The 27,514-nt window shown below is 52.1% G+C and overlaps 2 protein-coding genes across 6 annotated transcripts; one reads left to right on the top strand and one right to left on the bottom strand.

Moving 5' to 3' along the window:
* Positions 1-1,479: 1,479 nt before the first annotated feature.
* On the bottom strand, positions 1,480-6,345 carry ZNF319 (zinc finger protein 319). Of its 3 annotated transcripts, none has more exons than XM_082607395.1 (2): positions 6,261-6,345; positions 1,480-3,631 (listed from the first exon to the last, which is right to left on the bottom strand). In XM_082607395.1, the coding sequence occupies exon 2, from the start codon at positions 3,379-3,381 to the stop codon at positions 1,624-1,626; it is 1,758 nt and encodes a 585-aa protein (XP_082463521.1). In that variant the 5' UTR covers positions 3,382-3,631; positions 6,261-6,345; the 3' UTR covers positions 1,480-1,623. The 3 variants fall into 3 exon arrangements, with proteins under 3 accessions (XP_082463521.1, XP_082463520.1, XP_082463519.1); XM_082607394.1 differs by lacking the exon at positions 6,261-6,345 and adding an exon at positions 5,663-5,977; XM_082607393.1 differs by lacking the exon at positions 6,261-6,345 and adding an exon at positions 5,360-5,654.
* Positions 6,346-6,499: 154 nt separating this feature from the next.
* On the top strand, positions 6,500-27,496 carry USB1 (U6 snRNA biogenesis phosphodiesterase 1). 3 transcript variants are annotated; one of them, XM_082607417.1, is made up of 7 exons: positions 6,500-6,580; positions 7,714-7,880; positions 9,653-9,836; positions 20,954-21,007; positions 23,330-23,435; positions 25,244-25,327; positions 25,816-26,371. In XM_082607417.1, exons 2-7 carry the CDS (start codon positions 7,769-7,771, stop codon positions 25,978-25,980), a joined length of 705 nt encoding a protein of 234 aa, XP_082463543.1. In that variant the 5' UTR covers positions 6,500-6,580; positions 7,714-7,768; the 3' UTR covers positions 25,981-26,371. The 3 variants fall into 3 exon arrangements, with proteins under 3 accessions (XP_082463543.1, XP_082463541.1, XP_082463542.1); XM_082607415.1 differs by lacking the exon at positions 6,500-6,580 and adding an exon at positions 6,660-6,845; XM_082607416.1 differs by lacking the exons at positions 6,500-6,580; positions 25,816-26,371 and adding exons at positions 6,664-6,845; positions 26,383-27,496.
* The last annotated feature ends 18 nt before the right edge of the window (positions 27,497-27,514 follow it).

Here is a 27,514-nt window from a genome sequence, read left to right as displayed (position 1 = left end):
GGGTTCCACGTCTTTTGAGGCATTGTGACTAAAGCCAGCACCGAGGGGAAGGACCAGCCCCTCTCTGTGGGCGCAGGAAGGGAACCTAGGCAGCGGAGGGGGATGAGGGCTTTTCAGACTTCTGATGGTGAGAGTGGGACAAGACAGGTCTCCCTGCTCCTCTGGGATCTTGGGGTGGGCACTGATTAAAGTCTCCTTTTAAGACCCAGGGAAGGGGGCTGGGAGAGGGTGGGGCAGAGCTGGGTTCAAAAGAATCATTTTGATAGTAAAGGTCTTCTGGCCTTCCCGAGGAGAGTCCCGGCCGCCAAGCAATACCAGTCGACTCCACCCACCTACCGGTTTCCTTAACAACCCTCTTCCCCTGCCCACTCCTCATCCTGGACACCCTCGGCTCCATGAGCCCAGTGGGCAGCCAGAGACATAGGGGGACCCTAGGAGGACCCGAAGGAGAACACTCTGGCCTTGGAAGTAGCTGGATGTTGTCCAGAGCATCTTGGTAGAGCAAGACCCCTGAAGTACAGGCCAGCAACCAGACTGATGGGGGAGGGTGTGCATGGGCTGGGAGGGCACTGTGGGGTCAGAGGCGTTCCCATGGTCCTTTCACCTCCCCTACCCTGGGTACCCAGGCATGGTCTTGGCCCTGAAGCAGGGCTGGGGCGAGCTGACTAGGGCCACGCCCTTGAGGCTTTGGTTCACACAATTCAAAGGGGTGACACTTGTTCCCATCCACTGGGAGGATCACGGGCTTGGCCCTGCTTCCTCCCAGGCACCAGGTGATCTAACAATCCCCTCTTTCACATCAGTAGTTCTGTTGGGCTGAGGGCACATTCCCCACCAGTGCTTGGAACCATGCCGCAAAGGTGGGAGGGGCACTTCCAAAACAGTGGGATTAGCCCTGGGTGCAAAGGCTGCCTTTCCTCCTTTCCCTGTGGACAGCACTGTCCCTGGCTGAGTGAGTCACAGGAGAACTTCTCTGCCTCCTCCCTTCTGGCTGGGCCAATTGTTCTCCAAGCAGACTGAGCCCACAGGTGTGCAGCACCCCTGTATGTCTCGCCTGCCAGAAACCTGGAGGATGCATCACCCCTGGCTGAAGCTGACGGAGAGGCCGGTGGCTCACAGTTTGCCCTCCTGGTTCCAGGACTACATCACGGAGCTGGCTTCTCCCTCAGACAGCAACCTGAAGGGGGGTGCCCTACACCCAGGCTACCTCTAGAGTCCAGCCCTTCTCCCAGGCCCTACCGTGACCCTCCTCTTTCCTAACCTATCCGATTTCTAATTAGGCTGAAAGGTCTGGGAAGGTTGGGCTAGCACCACCCCTTCGTTGGGGTGGAGAGAGGCCATTTGACTTCCAGCCTGGTTCCAGGCCCCCAGAGACAAGGGAGGCTGAGGTCTCTCAAGAAAGCGAATCCTGTAATGGGAAAGAGGTCTGTGGGGTCAGGACCAGCCACAGCAATCTGCCGCCCCCCAACCCAGGCCTGTACCGGGAGTGCCAGGCACCCACACCCTCCACCTGCCCAGTGCCCTTCTGTCCTCATGCCCAGGGCCTCCCTCAGAACACCGAGCCGAGTGCAGGGATGGGTGCGAGGAGGCCGGGCCGGGCCTGGTGGGGGCCGCGGCGGGGACTCAGGGCAGGCAGGCGGCTACCTGGTAGGCGCCCTCGGCCGCAGCGGCGGCGGCGCTGTGCTGCGCGCTGTGCTCCTGCAGCAGGGCCACGTCCAGGAAGCGCTCGCCGCACCACACGCACTTGAACTGCTGCTCCCGGGCGTGCACGCCCTGGTGCTTGTTGAGGTGCTCACGCTGCTTGAAGGCCTTGTCGCAGTTGGGGCACTTGTAGGGTTTCTCGCCCGTGTGCACCCTCCGGTGCCGCTGCAGGTCGGAGGCGTACTTGAAGCGCTTCTCGCAGTCCGGGCACTTGAGCGGCTTCTCGCGGGCCGGGTCGCAGCGGTGCTGCACGAACTCGGAGGACGAGAAGAAGCGGCGCTCACACAGGGTGCAGCGCAGAGGCTTCTCGGCGGCCGAGCAGTGGGCCAGCTGGTGCTTCTGCAGAGCCGACGCCCGCTTGTAGGCCTTGTTGCACACCGGGCACTTGAAGGGCCGCTCGGCCGCGCCCGGCAGGCACTTGTGCCGCAGCAGCTCGGCCGACTGGTCGAAGCCCTTCTGGCACACGGGGCACTTGAAGAGGGTCTCGAGGGTGTGCACGTGCTGGTGGTAAAGCAGGTGGCTGGGCTGCCCGAAGCCCTTCTCGCACAGGCCGCACTTGAAGGGCTCCTCGGTCTTGTGCGTGCGCCGGTGCCGCATCAGCGCGTACTGTTGCTTGAAGCCCATGGGGCACAGGTCGCACTTGAAGGGCCGCTCGGCGCTGTGCGTGCGCTCGTGCTGCCGCAGGTCCGACGGCCGCTTGAAGGCCTTCTGGCACTCGCCACAGCGGAAGGGCCGCTCGCCGCTGGGCGTGCACGGGTGCTGCAGCAGCTCGGATGACTCCTTGAAGTGCAGCTCGCACACGTTGCAGCGGAACAGGTGGTGCTCGCCCGAGTGCGCGTACATGTGGCGCACCAGGTGCGAGCGGTGCTTGAAGGTCTTCTCGCAAACCGCGCACTTGTACGGCCGCTCCGAGCTGTGCGTGCGCTTGTGGTGCACCAGGTGGGACGACTGGCTGAAGCTCTTGTCGCACAGCGTGCACTTGTAGGGCTTCTCGCCCGTGTGGATGCGCTCGTGCCGCGAGAGCTCCGACAGGTGCTTGAAGGGCTTCTGGCAGATGGGGCAGCTGTAGGGCTTGTCAGCCTGTTCTGCAGGGGCTACGGCAGGCGGAGGGGCTGCCGGGGGCAGCGAAGGGGCGGCCGTGGCCGCGGGCTCAGCCGCCTCGGCGGGCTTGTAGGTCTTCTCGCAGATGGAACATTTCACGAGGCCCCCAGTGCCGCTGTGCGCGCTGTGGTGCTGCGCCAGCGACGTAAGCAGCGAGAAGCCCATCTTGCAGACGCCACAGACAAAAGGCTTCTGTTCGGCCTGCACGCACTGGTGCTCCAGCAGGTCGGTAGCCTGATGGAAGATCTTGAGACACTGCGTGCACTGGAACGAGCGGTCGTGGCCCGCCAGGCACTGGTGCTCATGCGGGCTGGACAGGTGCGCCAGGTCGTGACCGCACACGCCGCACTTGGGGCCCGGCTCGCCTGCTGGCTGCAGGGGCGCGTGCTGCGGGGGCTGCAAGCCCGGATCAGGCTGCAGAAGGATGCCATAGACGGCACAGCCCAGGGGGTTCTCAGCTGTGCCTGGGGTCAGTGTGTGCTCGGCCAGGGCCGGCGGTGGTTCTGCGTGGTGTTGAGGCTGCGGCGGCTGCGGCTGCTGCGGCTGCGTCTGCGGCGGCTGCTGCCAGCTTTCCGACATGCTTGGGAAGATGAAACAGGGTTTGGAGAGTAATGGCTTCAGTTTCCCCGCTTAAGGTGACCCACACCAGAGAGAGAAGCTGCCCAGGATCAGGTATGGATGAGGACCTCAGACAAGGCACAGAGAGGGGCTAGTCAGGCGGCCCAGGTCATTAACCAAGACAGACTACAAGGCTCTGCCTACAGGACGGGGTCTTCGAGGCAGGGTGCCAGCAATGGCAGGGAAACTCTGCCTTCCCTGATGATTGGTTCTGTAGAGAAGAAAGAAATCGTGAGCTTGAAGCAGGGACATGCAGCTGTTCCCGGGGCCTCTCCCTGATCTGCCTGCACTCACCACATTGACATAAACCACATCAGGGAAGCGAGAGGGGCTCAGGGCTGGGAGATCTGCTCCCTTCACATGCTACCAAAGAAGTCTGCTGGCGGCTCAGCTCCTCCAGCAAAGGGGACAGTGGCTGTCTCCATGCCCAACCCACCCTCAGTTCCCCATCCCTGGGCCAGGCATCCCAACCTCCCAGCTTACTGTCAACCCTCTCCAATTAGCTGTCTCACGGGTGACAGTCTGGAGTGACCTGTCCACAATACAAAGAAGTCACAAGTTCTGCTCTTGCTCCAAAGAAAAAAGGAGGTGACCAGATAGGGCCCTGGCATCCAAAACAAGAATTTTAGTAACATAACTTTTTTTTTTTTTGCAAAACACTTCTTACTTGGAAGCCCAGTACCTAAGATAGATAAAAGCAGAAAGGCTCTGGTTGAGGCCTCCCTGTAGGCCTGCCAGCTTCTCTCCTGTTGCTGAATCTCAACCCAGGACACAACTGCTCATAAGAACAGACTGTGGGTCAAAGAGGCCAGGCCTCCCAGACCTGAGGGTCCCACAGCAAACGGCCTCAGTCAGTCAATATCTAAAACAACTGCATGAAACTGAGGACCATCTCAGAAACCTTCTCCCATCAGGGGCTGGCCCATACCCCTCTCAACTACCCCCCAGGCCCTCCCCCTGACCATGTGCCTGTTCTCTCTTCACGTAAGTGGGATGGCTTTGCAGGGACCTGAGCCAGTGCATGATGGGGGTTAGATGGCGGCTCCACAGACCCACGCTGCCTAGATGTCTACATAGCAGAAGTTCCCTAGTCTAGTCATCTCCCAGAGCACCAAAACAAGTCCTAAATCCTCTTCATCTGACAGTGTCAAGGCCTGTAGGAAAATGTAAGCAATTTCGAGTTTGCCCCTGCAATGTGGGAAGTGGCATGCTAACCATAGAGCGTTCGTCCCTATCACCTTTCCGGAGAGAACCCTGTTCCCTTTCTCCAAGTCTGTAACATTTTGGATAATCAGTGGAAGGTAACACCACCCAGCTCAGGCAAATCTCTAACTCACCACTTTGTGGCAGCATAAGGTAATGACAGGGAGAGGAAAGAACTTTTAGAATCAGACGCAACCCACTTTCAGGTTCCCAGCTCTTCTGCCTCTAACATTGAAAAGTTTCTAAGTTTTCTCCCGATGAAAAGAGAAGGAAGGGGATGCCTTTACAGGCCAGCCTGGCCTCTAACTGCCAAAGAAACGTAAGAGTCAGGCTAAAAGCTGTCAACCTCAGCATCTTTCTGGGAAGAGAAGAAGTAAAGAAGCCGCTGCTCTGGGTGGAGGCAGCAGGTTGCATGAGTGAGCAGGTACTGAAGCCTCCCCAGGAAAGAGGGAAGCAGAACTACTCTGAGCGAGGTCTAGGTCAGGCTCCGCCAACCCAACTGTTTTTTTTTTTTTTTTTTTCCCGGCATGAATGGTTGCCACACAGGGTCCACGGTCCTAGGCCCCCAGCTCAGCTGCCCACTCTGGCCCCCCTCCAGGAAGGTGCGGCCAGAGGCCTCTCTGATCACTCAGCAAAGAGGATGAGAGACTAGGGTGAGGGAAGCAAGCGGAGGTCCCCACCTGAGCCCCACCCCAGCCCTTCGTCTTCCCTGGGAAACCGAATGAAAGCCGATCACCTCCCTGCCGGCACTGCCCGCCGGCCCAGCTGGGCTGCCTCCTGTCAGCCCTTGCCGGGAATGGACAGGCCGCTGCGGCCCGAGGGCCGGCCCCGCGGGCGATTGGGCCCGAAAAAGGCCCCAGGGCTGCAGGCTTGGCCCGGGAGTCAGCTGCGCGTCGAGGTCGGCCTGGGCCGCCCAGGAGCTCAGGAGGCCGCCGGGTCGGGCTGGAGGGAGTGGAGGGGCGGCCGGGCCGGCTGGGGAAGGGGTGCGGCGGGCGCGGGAGTGGCGCCCAGCCGCGGCCCCGGGCGCCCAGCCGCTCACCTGCTCCAGGCCGCCCGCGGGGTCAGGCTCAGGGCGAGTGGCGACCAGCTGCTCTCTCAGCCGCCCCTTTATTCCGACTCCATCCGCGGCAGCGCGGCCTACGCGCTCTGCCAATCCCCGGCCTCGCGTAGCGGCGGCGTCCGGCTCGGGGGCGGGAACGGGCTAGCGGCGGCCGGAACCGAGGAAGCGACGTGCGCGGCCGGGATAGCGGGGCCGGGGCGGAGGAGCGCTGGGAGGGCGGGCGGACGGACCGATGGCCTTGCAGAGACCGGCGGACAGGCGGGCGGCGCGGGGGCCAGGGAGGCGGGGCCGGGGGGAGGAGCGGCAGCCTGGGTGGCGGCGGCAGCGGGAGGAGCGGGCGGCGTGGAGCGAGGCCGCCCCCTGCCGGGGACCCCGCGGCCGGGCCAGGTCGGACAGCCGGGCGCTCCGGGCCGGCTCTCCAGTCGCCCGGCCGGCACGCCTCAGCTGCCCCAGGGAGGGCGCTCTGTTTCCGACCACCCTACTCGGCCTTAAGGGAGGGGGCTCCCAGGACCCGGCCCCCGGTCCGACCCCTGAACCTGAGAGGAGGGGCCTCCTAGACTGAACTTCTGGAACTGACCCGCCTCTGACTGTTCAGCTCGCTCTTAGGGGAGGGGACCTCGGAGCTCGGACTTTGGGCCGGCTTGAGGAAGAGGCCCCGGGACCTCTGACCCCGTCCGGACGGCGAGGGCAAGGGCGAGGGCACTAGACTCCGATAGGTCTAGTGCGCTGACCTCTGACCCAGGGACCTTCTCCTGCTGGGAGCTGCTGCAGACCGAGCAGCGGACAGAGAGGTCAGGGCTGAGAGCGATCTGTTTAATGGGCACACGGAGGATGGCGGTTCCGGGAGGCTCCAGATTGTGGTCAAAGCGCGGCGAGCCAGCAAGCAGCGTGGTCTAGGTGGGTAGCCTCTTTGCTCGAGTCCTGCCGGGCCCCGCCCCCAGACCCCGCCCCGAGGCGGTGCTAATCCGGGCCCCGCCCCCGGGAGAGCACTTCCGGCGCAGAGGAATTCCGGGTGTGGTTCGACTGCTGGCGGGCCGGCTGTGCCGTAGCGGAGGGGGTCCCCCATGAGTGCGGCGCCCCTGGTGGGCTACAGCAGCAGCGGCTCCGAGGATGAGGCTGAGGCCGGGGCCCGGGTCCGGCCGGGGACTGGAGGCTGCAGTCGGTGAGGAGCGAGGAAGACTTTCTGGGGAGGGTGCGGGTTGGCACCCGGACCGGACCCGAGCTTTGGGGTGGTTGGGGAGGGTGCCGGGCTGCTCGCGAGGGAAGGAAAAGGGGCACCGGGGGAAAGGAGGATCCGGAGGACAGCCTTGGACAAAGCCCCGGAGTGCCCCCACCGGCTGGGCCAAGGTTAGGAGGCAGGAAACGTGGGTTCGGGTCCAGCTTCTGCCGCTGGCCCACTCGTCTCCCGGCGCGCACCGCTGTACCACCCTAGGTCTGCTTCCTCATTTGGAGAGTGTTTTCCTTTATCCAGTATATATTCATTGAGCACCCTCTCTGCGCCAGGCTCGGGACTGGGGACTCAGCAGTGAGCAGAACCATCCAAGTCTCCTACTTTGTGGAGCTTCAGTTCTTAATTGCCAAGCCTGGTGCATTCTGAGTGCTTTTCAAGCAGTCTCCCGGTTCATCTCACAATAGCCCTATCAGGTTGCAGTGCACTGTACAGATGAGGAAACTGAGGCCCACAGAGGGCACATGACTTGCCCAAGTCCGCGGAGCTAGGAAGTGTCACTCCAGCTGAGGCCTGTCCAGTTAGGGCATGTGACCTCTGAACCACATATTGCCACTTGCCCCGTTGTTTTCCATGGGGACCACGTTCCCTGCTAAAGTCTGCCTCCGCGAGCCGTTGGGAGACTCCAATGAGACAGTGTTGGGGAAAGAGCTTTGTGGTTATCTAGAAGCTGCTTACAGCATCTGGTGAGAAATAGACACGCAGACTCGCCTGGTACAAGGGGTTACAACTTTCATCGTGTGTACAGAGGTAGAGAATGCTAAGAGGCTAAATGTGCTTGATTTCTTCTTTTCTCTTGCAGGGGCCAGAGCCCCCTTCCCAGCCAGAAGTTGCCAGTACCCGACAGTGTGCTGGACATGTTCCCAGGCACCGAGGAGAGGCCTGCAGATGATAGCGCAAAACATGGGGGGCGGGTGCGCACCTTTCCCCACGAGAGGGGCAACTGGGCCACCCACGTCTACGTACCATGTGAGTAATGCGTGAGAGGCACGTGGCTGACACTGACAGGTGCCCCTTATGGGAGGAAGCTGGCCCCAACCAGGAGGAAGAAGCCAGAAACCTCTGACACTGGTGGTGGGAAAGAGATTAACTCAACAGAGAGAGAACACGTTTCAAAAACTAGGGAATTTTTCTGTTAACTTGGTTTCAGGTTTTCTGGTCTTTGTTTTTATATTGGGATGTAGTTGATTAACAATGTTGTGATAGTTTCAGGTGTACAGCAAAGTGGTTCAGTTATACATATACATGTATCTATTCTTTTTCAAATTCTTTTCCCATTTAGGTTGTTACATAATATTGAGCAGAGTTCCCTGTGCTGTACAGTTCAGTTTTGAATTCATTGCCTGAAATATTTTTTACTAACCCTGTGTATACTGTTCTCCCTGCTCATGAGGATGTGACCAAGGGAGGGTCTGGGGCAGAGTGTCAAGGCCATCCCAGACTGCAGCTGTAGCTGGTACTTTATTTCGAAGAGGGCTGTAGGTGTGCTGGCCTCCAGTCCCACCCCACCCTAGCCCTACTGAGTGAGTGGCAGGCAGAAAATGCCCAGGGTTCAGAGTCTGACCTCACTCCACTACCCACTATTCTGTGTGCCCTTTAGTAAGTTGCTGACTTCTCGGAGCCTCAGTTTCCTCATCTCTAAAATGGGGATAGTAGTAATACCTATCCTCTAGGACTTTTGTGAAGATTAAATCAGATAATCTATGTCAAGTTCTTAGCACGATACACGGAGAATGTGGTGGCTCTTATTACATTGTATTAGATCAGGTAAACTCTTGGAACCTCCATTTCCCCATCCACAGAATGAGAATGATTCTCTATACTGCCTACTCCATGGGGCACTTAGGCAAATCGAGTAACTTATTAGTTGTGAGCAGACTGTTAACCATGCAGCTCTAGTCACATGTTTGGTTAAAAAAAATGAATAATCTGTGAAAATACAGTGGTGGTCCTTGTTGCATTCTTTGTCTTTGTGTACAATCAGGAGATTCTAAATGTCTGATTAAAAAAATGAACTGTTTCTGATTATGGGTTACTGCGGAGCTATAATTACGAGCTTGATTTATGTAATGAGAGGAAGGCTGTCCAACATGTAGTGTTATATGGAGAAAGTCAATGGAAGAACTGGTATGCCCTCATCTTTTTTAACAAATAAGATATATACATTAGTACATGCGCTGAGAAAAGGCTGGGGAAATAGGCATCACATTTGACAGCCTTTATCTCTAGGGTAGTATCTTGAAAGTGGGCTGTATGTGCCTGGGGAAGGGATCAAGATGATCCATTAGAGAGAAAAGTATTAAAACCTTTTTATGTATTTCTCTTTATCTCATCTTTTAAAATTTCTGTTGTTCCAAGTGTACATTTTATAACACACATAATTTTGCAGTGTAGCACATGTTTGTAATTTATAACTAAATACACATTTATTGAGGGTATGTGTGCAAGCTTGTTTGACTAATGGCCTATGCAATCACAGTAGTTTGGAGACCACTGCTGTAGGTGATAGGATATCAGGGGCCCCTACTTTCTCTGTCACATATTTCTTTTCTCACTTGAATTCTTTTCAAAGAGCATGTATGTGTTACTTCTATAGCCATAAATGCATATTAAAGTATTATTCGAAATACATAGACATAGGCTGCTCTCAAAAGCCTTTCTCTGCCTTCTGGGCTTCCTCCAGCCATGCCGCCCTGGCTAAGAGGATGGCCCACCCTCTCCACTCCTCCCCTCCCCTCCAGATGAGGCCAGGGAGGAGTTCCTGGACCTGCTTGACATGCTGCTGCTCCACGCACAGACATACGTCCCCCGGCTGGTACGGATGGAGGCCTTCCACCTCAGCCTGTCCCAGAGCGTGGTTCTGCGCCATCACTGGATCCTCCCCTTCGTGCAGGCTCTGAAAGACCGCGTGGCCTCCTTCCAGAGGTGAGTGCCCAGTGCTTCCCTCTGCCCCTCATCTCCCTCCCCTTCAAGGCTCCTCTTCCTGTCCTGAGCTCTTGTGGGGATGGACCTGTGGGATGCACTACCCCTTCAAGCAGGCACGCCTAAAGGTTAGCACACCGAACACCTCCCAGAACCGCCTGCTGTGCGCTTCATCCCATGTGCCCTTGGGCGTGCCACGTAAACTCTGGAAGCCTCCGAGCCTTACCTATGTGCGGGTCAGGGGAGTGGTGGCTCCCTCAGAGGGGACTTGTGAGAGTGAATGAGATCACACATACCCTCAACGTGGCACTTGGCGAACGATCAGAGCTCACCCCCACTCTGGTTTTATCTGCCAGCCTAGGCTTTTTTTCCCTTGACTATTTCACACCTCTTCTTTCTACTAGAAATGCCTCTCCTTCGAGACTTGGCCAGATCAAAGCACTGCTCCTTCACTGAGGCTGTCCCAATTGGTATCTCCTCCAGAATTCTTCAGTCCCAGGGACCCTGCTGTCCTGTGCTTGTCTACACCCCAGTGCTCGTTCCACTCATCCTCATATCCATATTCAGTCATCCCCATGTCCCGTCTCCCGCTTGGAGCCCAAGTTCCTGCAGGCCAGGAATGCGGCTGCTCTCTGAATTACCCCACAGCTTTTTTCCAGGTGCTTTGCTCACTATAGGCATCAAATGGGTGTTTGTTGAATGACTGAGCAAGAGAGAGAGAGCCCAGAAATCCTCCTCTGGATCCTCTGAATGTTGGTTCTAGTAGGAGCCTAAGAAGCCATCCAGGTGGTGGTTTTGTCCTCCTGGTCTTATCTGCAGAGTCCTTTCTTCTGATGAGGTGTTACACAGATCCCTGATATGTAGCTGAGTAAGAGAGAGAAAAACAGAAGTCTTTTAGCCAAAGCCCCACCCTCGCAGTTCAGGAGGCCCGAGGCCCAGGAATTCCATAGAACTACTCTGCCCCATTGGAGGACTGCCCATTTTGTGTAGCCCCTACTCAGGGCCAGAGGAGGAAGGGATTTGCTCCAATTCAGTCAGTTAGCCAGAGACTCGGGACTAAAACTCATCTGTCCACCTCATGCAGCCCCCATCCCTCTTTTTATTGAGTCATGTATGTTAGTCAGGACCCTCTTGATTGCAGGTGCCAGAAATCCAACCAAAAGTGGCTTAAACGGGGAATTTATAGGCTGGTGTAACTAAAATGTTTAGAGGTAGCACTGGCTTCATACATGGGACCGGGAAGACGTCAGATGGCACCAAGTCCTTTCCCCTGCTACATGAGAATGCTTCAGTTATCCTGCTTCTAGCTGTGTCCCTGGATAAAGGTGGAATGCCAGATGTGTTCTCGGGCCATGTCACTTATGGTAAAAATGACTTTTGAGCACGTCGTGTCTGGGCTGGGAAGACTGAGTGAACTAAGCCCCTCCTGGGAAACCATGGCTTGGGCCTCCGTGCATGCGGTGGTTCTCTACCTGGGCAAGTCCCTTGCTGGGGCCTCTGGAAACTTTGCACAAGGGCTATTACCAGAGGTATTGCTCCCAGGGTGGCTGGGGTGGGTGCACATAGCTTGTTCTCTTGCTCAGTTAGGGAACAGCCCCTGGACCACTGGGTTGGCCCTCCCTGGTGCTGCCCTGCTGGTGCAGTGTCTCCTAGCCTGTGTCCTGAAGGAAGCTGGGCCAGGTGGCCTCTTCAGGTTTGACTGGTTGAGCCTAAGATGACCAAGAGTGGGTAGTGCACCTCTGATTCTATGGCTGTGACGGAGGGAATGCTATGCTCTGATTGTCCAGGCCTGTCAAGTACACACCCCTGGGTGGGGGCAGGTTGACCACTCTACCAGCACAAAACGAGAGAGCAGTCCTCATATATAAGATCACCAGGAGAAAGGGTGTCGGCTGATGTATTAGTCAGGGTTCTCCAGAGAAACAGAATCAATAAGATGTATACAGATATACATAAGAGGAGATTTGTTATAGGTATTGGCTTATGTGGTTATGGAGGCCAAGAAGTCCACTATCTGCCATCTGCAAGGAGAGAACCAGGAAAGCCGGTGGTGTAATTCAGTTTGATTCCAAAGTCCTAAAAATCAGGGGGCTGATGGTGTAAGTCCTGGTGTGAGCCTGAAAGCCTGAGCACCAGCAGCGCCAGTGTCGGAGGGCAGGAGAAGATGGACGTCTCAGCTCAAGCAGAGGGGGAGTTGGCCTTCCTCTGCCTTTGTGTTCTACTCAGGCCCTCAACAGATTGGATGATGCCCACCCACCCACATTGGGGAGGGCCGTTTGCTTTACTCTGTTCACCAATTCAAATGCTAATCTTTGCAGAAACACCCTCACAGACAAACCCAAACATAATGTTTCACCAGCTATCTGGGCATCCCTTAGCCCAGTCAAGCTGACACATAAAATTAACCATCTCAAGTCCACCCCTTATCAACTTGACACTTATATGCGTCTTCTTAAACCATACTTAATCTCTAAATTAAGACCACAACAAGGTCATAATTCTGCCTAACATGATACAACATCCAGTGTACATCTGCAAATGCATTAATCCCTTCCCCAGAAGAGGAGGTAATCTTCTTTTTTTTTTTTTTTTTTTTTTTTGCGGTACGCGGGCCTCTCACTGTTGTGGCCTCCCCCGTTGCGGAGCACAGGCTCCGGATGCGCAGGCCCAGCGGCCATGGCTCACGGGCCCAGCCGCTCCGCGGCATATGGGATCCTCCCAGACCGGGGCACGAACCCGTATCCCCTGCATCGGCAGGCGGACTCTCAACCACTGCGCCACCAGGGAGGCCCAAGAGGAGGTAATCTTCTTGAGCGATACTTTTTACTCTTCTAAAAGCCCATAACTTGAATACTATGATGTAAAATTAACAATACTTGAATACTAGTATAAAGTCACTACATGTTATGTTACATGATAAGGGAATAAGAGAAGAAAACAAAGATATTTGCTCAACATAGGTACAGGCAAACCTTGTTTTATCGTGCTTCACATATACTGCATTTTTTACAAACTGAAGGTTTGTGGCGACTCTGCATTGAGCAAATCCGTCAGTGCCATTTTTCCAACAACAGTTGCTCACTTCGTGTCTGTCCCATTTTGGTAATTCTTGCAATATTTCAAGCTTTTTTGTTATTGTTATATTTGTTGTAGTGATCTGTGATCAGTGATCCTTGATGTTACTATTGTAATGGTTTTGGGGCGCTGGGAGCCACGCCCATATACGAGGGCAAACTTAATTGATAAATGTGTGTGTTCTGACTGCTCCACCAACCTCCCATTCCCCCACATCTCTCTCCCTCCCCTTGGGCCTCCCTATTCCCTGAGATACAACAATGTTGAAGTTAATAACCCTACAGCAGCCACTAAGTATTCAGGTGAAAGAAAGAGTCACACATCTCTCACTTGAAATCAAAAGCCAAAAATGATTAAGCCTAGTGAGGAAAGGCATGTCAAAAGCAGAGGTAGGCTGAAAGCTGCTAGGTCTCTTGTCCCAGTTAGCCAGGTTGTGAATGCAAAGGAAAAGTTCTCGAACAAAATCGAAAGTGCTACTCCAGTAAACACAAGAATGATAAGAAAGCGTTTTGCTGGTTTGGGGAAAGTTTTAGTGGTCTGGATAGATGATCAAACCAGCCACAACATTCCCTTAGGGCAAAGCCTAATTCAGAGCAAGGCCCTAACCCTCTTCAATTCTCTGAAGGCTGAGAGAAGTGAGGAAGCTACAGAAGAAAAGTTTGAAGCTAGAAGAGGTTGGTTCATGAGGTACAAGGAAAGAAGCCATTTCTATAACATAAAAGTGTGAGGTGAAGCAGCAAGTGCTGATGTAGATGCTGCAGCAACTTATCCAGAAGATCTAGCTGAGATAATTCATGAAGGTGGCTACACTAAACAATTGATTTTCAATATATGAAACAGCCTTTATTGGAAGAAGATGCCATCTAGGACTTTCATAGCCAGAGAGGAGTCAGTGTCTGGCTTCACAGCTTCAAAGGACAGGCTGACTCGTTAGGGGCTAATACAGCTGGTGACTTTAAATTGAAGCCAATGCTCACTAGCTATTTTAAAAATCCTAGGGCCCTTAAGAATTATGTTAGGTCTACTCTGTTTGTGCTCTATAAATGGAACAACAAAGCCTGGATGACAGCACATCTGTTGACAGCATGGTTTACTGACTATTTTAAGCCCACTGTTGAGACCTACTGCTTAGAAAAAAAAAGATTCTTTTCAAAATATTACTGCTCATTGACAGTGCACCTGGTAACCCAAGAGCTCTGATGGAGATGTACAGTGAGATCAATGTTGTTTTCATGCTGCTAACACAACATCAGTTCTGCAGCCCATGGATCAAGGAGTGATTTCAACTTTCAAGTCTTCTTACTTATAAGTCTTATTATTTAAGAAATACATTTCATCAGGCTGTAGCTGCCATAGATAGTTATTCCTCTGATGGATCTGGGCAAAGTCATTTGAAAACCTTCTAGAAAGGATTCACCATTCTAGATGCCATTAAGAACATCTGTGATTCATGGGAAGAGGTCAAAATATCAACATACACAAGAGTTTGGAAGAAGTTGATTCCAACCCTCATGGATGACTTTGAAGGGCTCAGGACTTCACTGGAGGAAGTAACTGCAGATGTGATGGAAACAGCAAGAGAGCTAGAATTAGAAGTGAAGACTCAAGATGTGACTGAATTGCTGCCGTCTCGTGATAGAACTTTTAACGGATGAGGAGTTGCTTCTTATGGATGAGCAAAAGAGTGACTTCTGGAGATGGACTCTACTCCTGGTAAAGATGTTGTGAAGATTGTTGAAATGACAACAAAAGATTTAGAATATTCCGTCAACTTAGTTGATAAAGCAGTGGCAGGGTTTGAGAGGACTGACTCCAATTTTGAAAGAAGTTCTGTGGGTAAAATGCTATCAAACAGCATTGCATTGCATGCTACAGAGAAATTATTCATAAAAGGAAGAATTGATGGATGCGGCAAACTTCATCGTTTGCCTTCCTGTCGTCTCATTTTAAGAAATTGCCATCACCACCCAGTCTTCAGCAACCACCACCTTGATCAGTCAGCAGCCACCTACATCGAGGCAAGACCCTCCACCGGCAAAGAGATTATGACTCACTGAAGGCTCAAATGATGGTTAGCATTTTTTAGCAATAAAGTATTTTAAAAATAAGGTATGTACATTGTTTCTTAGACATAATGCCTTTGTTTAATAGACTACAGTGTAGTATAAACGTAACTTTTATATGCACTGGGAAGCCAGAAAATTGTGTGACTCACTTTATTGTGGGATCCAAATCTGCAATGTCCCTGAGGTGTCCTGTATATATACTCGCAGACGTATTCATAACAAAATAAGGAGGAAATACTCGTGATGATTATAGTCCTCATTTTTGTAACTGGTCACATGGTCGTAGCTGATATTTACAACTACCTTCCACTACCTAGCTCTCTGTTCCCTTTGCCTTCAGCAAGCACCTCAGATGGTTGTGGTTCTTTACCTGGGGTAGTGACCCAAACCTTCATTCCCGAAGGGTCTGGGCCATTACTAATCCTGCCTGGATTAGGTTGTTGTAGTTTTCCATTGGCCTGAAATCAGTAGGCATGATAATACTAAAAGATGCCCTAACAGATCTCCTGTATTCCAGATATCCTCTTCCATATCTCCATTGTGGAGTAGTAGTCCAGTTTCCCCTCGGTAGTCAGGATCAATGACCCCAGCCGACACTGTAACTCTTTTGTCTGTTGACTTAAAGGTACAGGAGCCCAGAGTGGCAAGGTGGCAAGTCTCATCTTCCAGTTCAGTGGAAGCACTAGGTCTCCTGGTGGAAGCATTCCTCCCTCGGAACTAAGACCTCTGGGCTAGCAGAGCATGAAGTTGTGGGAACCGGAAGCAAACATTTTGCTAATGCATCACTAGGGCAATGGTGAGTGGTACCACTCCCATTTCTACCCCTTGATTCCTGGCCCCGTGAATCCTGGCTACAAGAGAAACAGCACCATATGTGGCTGCTGATTCAGAGCAGATACAGATTTTGTGGGTTCTGTTCCAGAATAAAATAGAGTGAATGACATGAAGTTTTTGGTTTCCCAATGCACATAAAAGTTATGTCTATAAAGTGTGCAATAGCATGTTTAAAAAAAAAAGGTACATACCTTATTTCAAAACTACTTTATCCTTCATCTCAAAGGGGATATCTCGATATGCCCCACACCATTGGACCTCTAGACATTTCACTGAGGTAGAAGGCCCTGAATCTTAGTTGGATTTATTTCCCACCCTCTGACACACAAATGTCTTAGCAATAAGTCTAGAGTAGTTGCCACTTCCTGCTCATTAGGTCCAGTCAACATAATGTCATCCATGTACGGGAGCAGTGTGATATCTAGTGGAAGGGAAAGGTGAGCAAACCCTCTACAGTAAATTAGGACGTGGGGCTGGAGGATGCTGTAGCCCTGAGGTAGGACAGTGAAGGTGCATTGCTGGCCTGAAAGTAAACTGCTTCTGGTCCTTATGGACAGCGATGGAGGGAAATGTATTTGCCAAATCAATAGCTGCAAACCAGGAACCAGGGGATGTGTTAATTTGCTCAAGTAATGAAACCACATCTGGAAGAGCAGCTGCAATTGGAGTCACCACCTCCAGTCATCAGTTTATGATCATCCACTGTCATCTTCCATGATCCATCTGTCTTCTGCCCAGACAGAGTGGGAGTTGAATGGAGATGTGGGAGTCACCACCCCTGCATCTCTCAAGTCCTTGATGGTGGCACTGATCTCTGCAGTCCCTCCAGGGATGCGGTATTGCTTTTCATTTACCATTTTTCTGGGCAGAGGCACCCCTAATAGCTTGCACTTGGCCTTTCCCACTGTAATAGCCCTCACTCCACAGGTGAGAGAATCAGTGTGGGGATTCTGCCTGTTGCTGAGTATGTCTATTCCAATTATACATTCTGGAACTGCAGAAATAACCACAGGATGGGTTTGGGGACCCACTGGGCCCACTGTGAGGTGGACCTGAGCTACAACTCCATTGACCACCTGACCTCCATTAACCCCTACTCGGAGTGATGAGCCACAGTGACATTTTGGGTCTCCAGGAATTCGTGTCATTTCAGAGCCAATGTCCAGTCATTCCCAAAAGGCTCGTTATTTCCTTTTCCCCAGTGCGCAGTTACCCTGGTAAAAAGGCATAGGTCCCTTTGGGGAAGGCTGGGAGAAAGATTAACAGTATAAATTTGTAGTCATGTACCAGGGTCCTTCCTCAAGGGGACCCGACTTCCCCTTCATTCACGCGGCTCTGGGTCTGTGAACTGGCTCCATTCTGGGAACTGAGGGGCCATGACTCTGCCTTTATGATTCAAGTTAGACTTTGGCTCACCTGGCCTAGAACTTTTCTGCTTATACAGATGAAGGAAGAATTTAGTAGGCTTCCTATCTATGTCACTTCTAGAAACAGCCAACGCCCTATGTCTGCACAAGTCAGACTTCTGATTGCTGCTTCGACTCCGCTGTCCTTTACGGTAACTACGCCCACCTTGCGGGCCAGGTATTTCCAGTTTACTCACTGTGGGCCACCTTCTGGTCCGTGTTTCAGCCATCTAACCAACCAGACCCGTTTCCAGCTCCTGGAGCTGCAGCATTACATGCCGAATCTCTGCTCAGCAAGCCCATATCCGTAAATTCAGCCTGATGCCACTTTTGATCCTTCTGTCATTGCCCCACACCTTTTTTTTTTTTTTTTAATATTCACTTATCTTTATTTTTGGCCATGTCGGGTCTTAGTCGTGGCATGCAGGATCTTTCACTGTGGCGCACGGGCTTCTCTCTGGTTGTGGCGCGCAGGTTCCAGAGCATGTGGGCTCTGTAGTTGCGGCACACAGGCTCTCTAGTTGTGGCACACGGGTTCAGTAGCCCTGTGGCATGTGGGATCCTAGTTTCCCGACTAGGGATTGAACCCGCATCCCCTGCATTGGAAGGCGGATTCTTAACCACTGGACCACCAGGGAAGTCCCACCCCACACCTTTAATATCCATTCCCACACACGTTCCCTGGATTTCTGCTTGTATATATTAGGAAACTCAAATAGTTCTGGAGTGTAGCACATCTCCTCGTGGGCCACAAATGGTACCTCACCTTTAGGGGTTCTGCTGGGACTTGAGTCTAGTTATAGGTCTAGAAGCAAAGACGGGCGTTGGAGGTGGGTCCTGAGGGGACTCAGCATTTTCTTGGCATCTGCCTCAGGGGAGGCCATTACCATTTCCTCAGGCAATGCAGGGTTAATCCCCTCAGATAGAGGTGGGAAGGTCCATAACACTAGGTGGGGGAGGACCCTTCCACTGCATCCAAGAAGACTCATCAGAATTTAAGGGCTCGGGCTTCCCTGGTGGTGCAGTGGTTAAGAATCCGCCTGCAAGTGCAGGGGACACGGGTTCGAGCCCTGGTCCGGGAAGATCCCACATGCCACGGAGCAACTAAGCCCGTGTGCCACAACTACTGAGCCTGTGCTCTAGAGCCCGCGAGCCACAACTACTGAGCCCACGAGCCACAACTGCTGAAGCCTGCGCACCTAGAGACCATGCTCCGCAACAGGAGAGGCCACCGCAATGAGAAGCCCGTGCACCGCAAGGAAGAGTAGCCCCCGCGCGCCGCAACTAGAGAAAGCCTGCGCATAGCAACAAAGACCCAACGCAGCCAAAAATAAAATAAATAAATTAAAAAAAAAAAAAGAATTTAAGGGCTCAATACGCCCAGCTTCATCAGAGTTTCCCACAAGTTCCCATACTTTCCCAATCAGTGCCCTCACTTTAACTGTAAAATCCTGCTTGTTCGAGGAGTTCAACTTGCGTTATAATTCAGCAAATGGCAGGATAAGTTTCCAGATTTGATTTTCAGCAATTTCAGCCCTGCAGCTACAGGGAATCAAGGTCTCCTTTAGGGCACACCGAGAAGCTCTTAGGTCCTTTATGCTTGAGTTGGGAATTCAATACCCTGAGCTCATCTTTTTATTTCACCACTTTGTCCAGCAACATTAGGAGCAGCCAACCAACATCATTATATTCCTTAGTTTTCCAAAAACGTTCGCAAGTATCATATAGGGTCACTCAGCTTCTTGCTTCTAATAAATGGCTGATGAGGGGTATCAAGGAAGACATTTTCACATCTCTATAAACAGTCCGTGCGTGGACGATCAGTGCTCTCTTTACTACTGAAGATAGAGCCATTAGCGTCTTTGAATCTAATCAGATTAGAGAGCGAATTCCAGAAACCCCAGAACCAATTCAGAAAACTCATTCTTAAAATTCTGTTCCTCTAGAACCATTCTCAGTGCCAAAATCTGTATTAGGGTTACCCAGAAAAACAGAACCAATAGGGTAGAGAGAGAAATAGAGATATGAGGAAATGCATTGTAGGAATTGGTTCACGCAGTTATGAAGGTCAGGTCCCAAATCTGCCAACAGCAAGCTGGGGAACCAGGAAAGCCAGTTGTGTCATTCAGCATGAGTCCAAAGGCCTGAGCACCAGCGAGGGGTAGGGGGACTGGTGGCGTAATGACTGATATGAGCCTGAAAGCCTAAGAACCAAGGACCCCAACGTCCAAGGGCGAGAAGCTGGACGTCTCAGTTCCAGCAGAGACAGCGTGCATTTGCCCTTCCTCTGCCTTTTTGTTCTATTCTGAAAAGTTGGATGATGCCCACCCACACTGGGGAGGGCAATTTGCTCTACTCAGTTCACCAATTCAAATGCTAATCTTTCTGGAAACACCGTCACAGCCACCCCAGAAATAATGTTTTACCAGCTATCTGGGCAACCCTTAGTCCAGTCAAGTCAATGCATAAAATTACCCTTTATAGTTGGGTGCAAATGCCCCATGTCCACTCCAGGACATCTGGCAGGTACTCTACACTTAACCGAGCCCCTGCTGGTTCTATCACCCCTTAACATTTTCCCCAGAAGGGATGTACTAGGAGGCTGAAGGCTGACAGGGAAGCCAAAAGTTAACTGACTTCGTGCCCTTGGACAAGTTGTGAGATTCTAACCGGCAAGCTGGGTTGTTGTGTTCCCTCAGGTGAGGGTGAGAGCTTGGCCTGGAGCCTGTAAAATGAGTGTTTCCTGTAATGGGATTTGCCAAGTTGGTCCAGGAAGGGCAGGAAGCCAGTTTGTCCCTCTAAGATCACCTAATGTCCCAGAGAACACAGGTGGAACCAGCCAGAGTCAGAGCACTTACCTGGCAGAATTTGATGGTCCCCGTGTAACTGATCTGAGAGGTGGGTGATGGTATTTCTGCCTCGATCTCACACCAACAGAGACCCCTCCCTAAAGCATCAGGTGAGAGCAAGGGCTCTGGAATCAGGCAGATTGAAGTTCAAATTATGACTCACCAAATTCAGCCTCACCAAGCTTCAGTTTCTGTGTCTGTAAAATGGGTGTCATTATAGCACCTGCCTCACAGAGTTGTATGAGGATCCCCAAGCTCAGCCCAGGCACATGGAAGTGTTCTTGCTTAGACTGGATCAGAATTGTGTTTTGTTAACCTGCAAAGAAAAAAATTGGCTCTTAAGTGATCTATTATCACCGACCTCTCAGTTCCCATCAGTAAAGCTGGGGTAGTCTCAAATTGCTTATTGGAATTAACTGCTCTTAATAAAGTAAAATTTTTGCTAGCATCTGAGTGAAGCTATGTGTTACCTGGACTGGGTGATTATTTAAGGTCTTGCCCAGCTCTAATATTTTAGGGTCCAGTTTACCACCTGTATAATAGGGTGACAATACTAAATGCGAAAAGAGTTAACTGTATTTTCAAAGTGATTTTTTTTTTTTTTTTTTTTTTTGCGGTGCACGGGCCTCTCACTGCTGTGGCCTCTCCCGTTGCGGAGCACAGGCTCCAGACGCGCAGGCTCAGCGGTCATGGCTCACGGGCCCAGCCACTCCGCGGCATGTGGGATCTTCCCGGACCACGGCACGAACCTGTGTCCCCTGCATCGGCAGGCGGACTCCCAACCACTGCGCCACCAGGGAAGCCCCAAAGTGATGTTTTTTAATATACACTATTCTCTCTGATTTTTTTCCTTATTATTCTTCCTGAAATGTGGTCCCTCTAAATTTCAGATTCTGCTTTACTGCCGACCGGGTAAAGATTTACACCAATCAAGAGAAGACCAGGTGGGTCTCCCGACTCTGCCCCCAGTTGTTTCCAGAAGAGGATTCTTTGGAGTAAAGACTGGAGGGGGCCTTGTCTCTCTCAGTTTTTTGTTTGTTTGTGTTTTAACCGGCCCTATGACTACAAGGGCAGCTGTTCCCAAATCTGAACGTTTCATTAAGAAAAATAACTCAGGGAGCATGGGAGGAGGGGCAGAGGTAGAGAACAACATCTTGGTTTAGTGGGAAAAGCCTGAGACTCAAAGAAAACCTGGGTGCCTGCCCAGCTCTGTCTGCAATTTAACGTTGAGCTCATACCTTCAACCTCCGTGACCTGCCATTTCCAAGCTGTCACATCATCCACATCCTGTCACATTTCCAAGCATCCATCATTGGGCAGTTGTGAAGCTCAGATGAACGAAACAAGTTTTATAAAAGCATTCAAGGATGAGATGAACATAAGAAGAAACTGTTGCTATCAAGGCTTCAAAGCAAGCCTCCCTGTCAGATCCACTCACTGGATCTGAGCTGCCTTCTGCTCTCAGCACCTCTAAGAAGAGTACTCATTCACTCATTCATTCATTCATTCTATGCTGCACACATTTGTTAAACACCTCCTGGTGCCAGGCACTTGCTGCACACTACAGATCAGCAGTGAAAAGGCCGGCATAGTCCCTGCTCTGTGGGATCTCACATTCTGCAGGGGAGACAGACAATAAACAAGGAAATGAGATCGTTAATAACTATCATGTGAAATGATAGTCTGGAGCAAGTGGCCAAGGGGGGCGCTAGCAAGGTGGCATTTGCTGGTGACATGAGGACAAGAAGGAATCAGCCTTGGGAAGAGCTGCCCCAGGAGCCTCCAAGCAGAGGACACAGCCAAGGAGGTGACTGAGGAGGAAAGAGCCTGGCATGTTTAAGGAGGCCAGTGAAGCAGAACGTGGGGAGCACGTGGGAGAGTGTGAGGAGATGAGTCAGGCAGGGTTAACTCCTGCAGGGCCTTCAAGGTCAAGGTCAGGAGTTTGGATTTTCAGTGTCACAGAAGCCATTGGAGGGATCTAAGCAGAGACGTGATCCAATTTACGTTTGTAAACGTCAGTCCGGCCCTATGGTGTCTGTGTCTGTGGCTCCTGAGCGGAGAAAAGATCTAAAAGAGCGAGGTTGGATGCAGGGAGAGCAGACGGGACAGGTGAGGCGCCAGTGGTGGCCTGGCTTAGGGCAATGGCAGTGGAAGAGCCAAGAAGCAGACACATTCCCGATATACTGGAGGTAGAATCAACTGGAATTACCAGTGGGTTGGGTCTGTGCACAGTAAGGGGAAGAATCAAAGTAGATTCCTGGCTTTGGGGTTTGAACAGCTAGGTAAATATAGATAAATGGCCCCATTGTCCTTGATGGGAAACACCTGTGGGAGGAAGATCAGAAGCTCTGCTTTGTACCTGGTGGATTTTGCCGCCTGTGAGACCCCCGGGTGGAAGAGTCGCATACACAATTGGGTATACAGGAGAGGTGCCAGCCGGAGATAGAAATGTAGGAACCATCGGGCTGTGTGATATTGCAAGCAGGGCTGGGTGAGATCAGCCTGCGGGGGAGGGCAGGTGATGCCGGCTCTGCAGCCCCTGACCATTTAGAGGCCAGAAAGAAGAGAGAGCAGCAGAGGAGACTGAACAGGAGGCCAGAGGTGGGGTCACAGCAGGACGGTGTGGTGGGTGGTCTCTTGGAAGCCAAGAGAAAAAAGGGCTTCAGGGAGGGAGGAGTCAGCTGTGTCAGATCCTGCGGAGCGACCAAGGTGAGGACAGAGAAGTACCTGAGTTCAGGAACACAGGTGGTTGGCAGCTTTGACGGGAGTGGTTCCTGGCGCAGTGGACTGAAGATGGGCGGGGAGGCGTGAGACACAGCCGAGGGAGACAAATCATTGGAACGCACGTTTTACCGGGAATGGGGTGGGGGCTGGCTGAGGGTGTGGGTTCAAGGGAGGGGTTTTAGAGATGAGAGGGTGCTGACGGGAGGGAGCCGGTGCCAGAGAGGGAAGCCCTGGAGAAAGAGTCCGACATGGGAGCGATGCCGGGGAGCCTGGGCGCCGCAGCCTGGGGGTCCGTAGCCTTGGCAGCAGCAGATGAAGATGGCCCTGCTAGGGTTCTTATACCCCGGGGAAGGAGGGGAGATGTGCGATTAGAGCCGGGGAAGGATGGAGAGCCAGCTCAGAGAGCGGGGAAATGAACTGAACTCACGGCCCAGACCTCCCTCCTGGCTTTCCTCTGTCACATCCTCTGCCCCCTCGAGGATGGTTTCTGTTCTCAGGCTGCGTCTCATGCCCGTGTGGTCTCCACCTCTGTCTCCCCCCAGGACCTTTGTTGGACTCGAGGTCACCTCGGGACACAGCCAGTTCCTGGACCTGGTTTCAGAGGTGGACAGGGTCCTGGAGGAGTTTGACCTCACCACTTTCTACCAGGTAATCAGCAGCGTCTTTTTCTCTCCACTGACCCATCTCTAATAGGAATAAAATCAGCCTTAAAGAAACCCTTGTTAGAGGCAAACCGAAGAGCCCTCCAGAACTTGCCCGTGGGAAGTGTCCATTCGGCCAGCCCTCAGAGGACACACAACCCTGGGGAGTTGAGGGTCTGAGGTGTAGTCGGATGCAGCCCAGCGGAGGTCCAACATTTCTTACAAATCTTCTGTTATCTCTTCAATATACATGAGATTTATGTCTTCTACTCTATAATGTATCCATGTTTATTTTTATATTTTTTAGGAAATAGTTTTCCCCAATACTTTTTAGTCACATTGACACTCCAGGTAGAGTTGCAGCTTCGCCTGCCTTCCTGTGCCTTGCCCTGTGCCCTCCAGGGGAACTTGAACTCCAAGTCGAATATCAAGGCTTTAAAGGGCCAGTGGTTTTGCTTGATATATTCTTTTAAAATCATGCTGAGAGATATAAGTATGAATTTGAGTGGAGATATATATATATATATATATATATATATATTTTTTTTTTTTTTTTTTTTTTTTTTTTAGGTACCCGGGCCTCTCACTGTTGTGGCCTCTCCCGTTGCGGAGCACAGGCTCCAGACACGCAGGCTCAGCGGCCATGGCTCACGGGCCTAGCCGCTCTGCGGCATGTGGGATCTTCCCGGACCGGGACACGAACCCGTGTCCCCTGCATCGGCAGGCGGACTCTCAACCACTGCGCCACCAGGGAAGCCTGAGTGGAGATAATTTATAGTTTTATAATTTTAGACATTTGGGTTTTTGTTCATCTTAAAAAGTCTGTCATCTCTTGAAATGTTTTTGATCAGAAAACATTAAATCTGGGACATGTGTTCTCTTCCACATCCCAGAGGTAATGGCTCTCTATAATATGTAAAGGAGAGCCTCTGAGAACAGGACTGTCTTAGCTCAGGCTGCCATAACCAGATACCATAGACTGGATGACTTACACAATAGAAATTTACTTTCTCGGGCTTCCCTGGTGGCGCAGTGGTTAAGAACCCACCTGCCAATGCAGGGGACACGGGTTCAAGCCCTGGTCCGGGAAGATCCCACGTGCTGTGGAGCAACAAAGCCCGAGCGCCACAACCATTGAAGCCCACGCGCTTAGAGCCTGTGCTCCGCAACAAGAGAAGCCACTGCAATGAGAAGCCCGCGCACTGCAACGAAGGGTAGCCCCCACTTGCTGCAACTAGAGAAAGCCCACGCACAGAAACAAAGACCCAATGCAACCAAAACTAACTAACTAAATAAATAAATAATTTTAAAAAAGAAATTTACTTTCTCACAGTTCTGGAGGCTAGACGTCCAAAACCAAGGTGCCATCACAGTCAGTTTCTGTTGAGGCCTCTCTTCCTGGCTTGTAGATTGCCATCTTCTCACTGTGTCCTCACATGATGGAAAGAGAGAGGAAGCAGCTCTCTGCCGTCTCTTATATGGGCACTAATTCCATCATGAGGGCCTCACCTTTAGGACCTCAACTAAACCTAATTACCTCCCAAAGGCCCCTTCTCCAAATACCATCACACTGGGGGTTAAGGCTTCAATATATGAATTTGGGGGACACAATTCAGTCCGTATCAGGGACCAACCCAGGGCTATTTTTTCTGTCTATGGAGGGTGCTTGGGATCAACCCTGAGGATCTAGTCTCCCATGAATCAGGTCAGGGATGCAGCAGGGATACCGTGACAACTCTGTCACAGAGCTGCTGTGATGTCTGAGCCTGCCACGACATCCAGGTGACTGCCTGTCTCCCCGCCGTTCCTCTGCAGGACCCCTCATTCCACATCAGTCTGGCCTGGTGCGTGGGTGATGCACATCTCCAGCTGGAAGGGCAGTGCCTGCGGGAACTACAGGTGAATTCCCAGGGCAGGAGCATGGAAAGTGCTGAACTCCAGAAGCTGGGGGGTGGAGGGGAGCTGACAGGCGCTGAGGATTAGGCATGCAAACCTGAATCCTGGCATAGGAAACAACCGGCATAGCCAGAGACCCCAGCACCTTACCCTGCTCCTCACAGTGCAGTCCCAGACCACCTGGGAACTTATTAGCAACATGCACTCTCAAGCCCCAATCCAGATCTAAGAAATCAGAATTTAACAAGATCTCTAGGGATTTGTGTGCACGTTAAAATTTGAGAAGCCCTGCCCTAGAACACTAATCTGAGAGGATGCTGCGGGCCTCCCCTGAAGTCCTAGACCCTCACCCAGAGGTCAAAGGCTCGGGTGCTCCCAGAGGCCTGGCAGACGCTGGAAATGAGTGAAACGCACCAGGTCTAAAGAATGTCCACCCTCACAGCCTTTCTCGTATTGTGATAAGTAGGGGATATCTTTCACTTTCCCATCAGTGCCCTCAGAGGAGCCGGTACTCACCCCTGGTGCAGGCAGTTGCCGTGCAGGAATGTGGACCTCGTGTTGCAAGCACTTCTGTTTTTCAAAAGAAGCCAGAAATCTTAATTTTTGTGGGTAACCCCTCTATTTTCAAATGTTGGCAACCAATACGTATTTTTTAAGAAAACATTTTGCGAGCCAAACAACACATGTGCAGACGGGACACAGCCCGTGGGCCATCATCAAGTAGCCACATCTGCTCTTGGTCTAATCATTCTGGAGACAGCAAGGAGCTCCGGTCTCAGGCTCCAGTAGACCCAGGTCCCAAGCCTGGTTTTATTGGATTCTGTGGTCCAGGGCTCTGAGCATCCATTTCCTTATCTGCAAAGTTGGGATGATAGGACTGACCTCACAAGACTGCAGAGCTGATTAGACAAGGTAACCTGGAGAGCCTGGCGCCTGCATGGCCCTCAGCCTCCCCTGAGCAGGCCTAACCTCTAAAGGATTTCAGTAGGCTAGCTTTGTTTGCAGTGCCCTCTGGGTCCCTGATTCCCCTTAATGTGATGGTCCTCTCCTGGTTTAAGGAAATCGTGGGTGAGTTTGAAGACTCCGAGACGTTGCTGCGTGCATACGCCGAGCAGATCCGCTGCAAGTCTGGGAACAAATTCTTCTCGATGCCTCTGAAGTGAGCACCAGAGGCCCTTGTTGTCCTGGGCCCCTCCCTCTGCAGCCAGGAAGAGATGGAGGAACCCACTCAGACTGATGGGGATGCTGCCAGTCCCACCAATGGGAGGCCCGGCCAAATGTGCAGCCGCTCCTGGTCCTCCCCGGGAGCTGGTTCTCTTTTGGCCCTTTTGGGTTGCAGGTTGAGTGCTGCTGCGTTGCGATCATTCCCAGAAATCACCAGTAGAGGGCAGCCAGGGCTTCCTAGTTCTAGGTCTGTGGTGGTTATGCCAAAAACAAGACAACAAAAGATGGGGGGTCACCTGGTAAGCCCACCCAGACTCAGCCTGAATCCCTACTGTAGTCCCTCCAACAAATGGCCCCTTCCCCACAGCCCCGTGGGCTGTCTGCATTTTGATGCCATTGGCCCCAGACGAGGAGTTTTGTAAGCCATCATGCCCTGGCTCATCTCTGCTCAAGCCTGACATAGCGTGCTTCCACGGGCCTGTCATCCTCCCTCCTTGACACGGTGTCGCTTTTATTTATTTGTTTTTAGTCTCACCCCCTCCTATGCCAGCAGAGGCCATTTCAGGGCCAAGGCCCAAGGTGCTAATTTGTGGTTTAGCATCAGTTTTCTCCATTCCTTCCTCCCACTCACCCCCCAGCCAGGTGCCTGGGGAGACTTGAGCAGATGTTTCATCTTGGCCTGACTGGTGGCTTTAAGCCAGGCCTCCAACGCTCTGTGACCTCTGGCTTCCCATCAGCTTCCCAAAGAAGCAGAGAGGAGCCTTCACCAGGCACAGTTCTCTTTCTGCTGCCTCTAGCTGCCTGCTGTGGCCTGCGGGCATCCCCAGGGGACACAGAGGAAAGGCCGGGGGCTGCACAGGGGTTTTTGTTTTTCTTCGAGCCCTCGCGGGAGCAAAGAACCAGTCCTCTCCAGCTGCCATCTGATTTCTAGTGATGGAGGAAGAGACACTTTGATGTTTTAGTTTTAAATTAGGTTCAGCAAATAAAAATTGCAATTTTTATTTTGGATTTTGTTTTGGACCACTT

The sequence above is a fragment of the Mesoplodon mirus genome (genome assembly GCF_964341445.2).
Source record: "Mesoplodon mirus genome assembly, chromosome: 19".
NCBI lineage: Eukaryota > Metazoa > Chordata > Mammalia > Artiodactyla > Ziphiidae > Mesoplodon > Mesoplodon mirus.
Note: the sequence above shows the minus strand (reverse complement) of the source record. Positions and strands in the feature narration are given on the sequence as shown.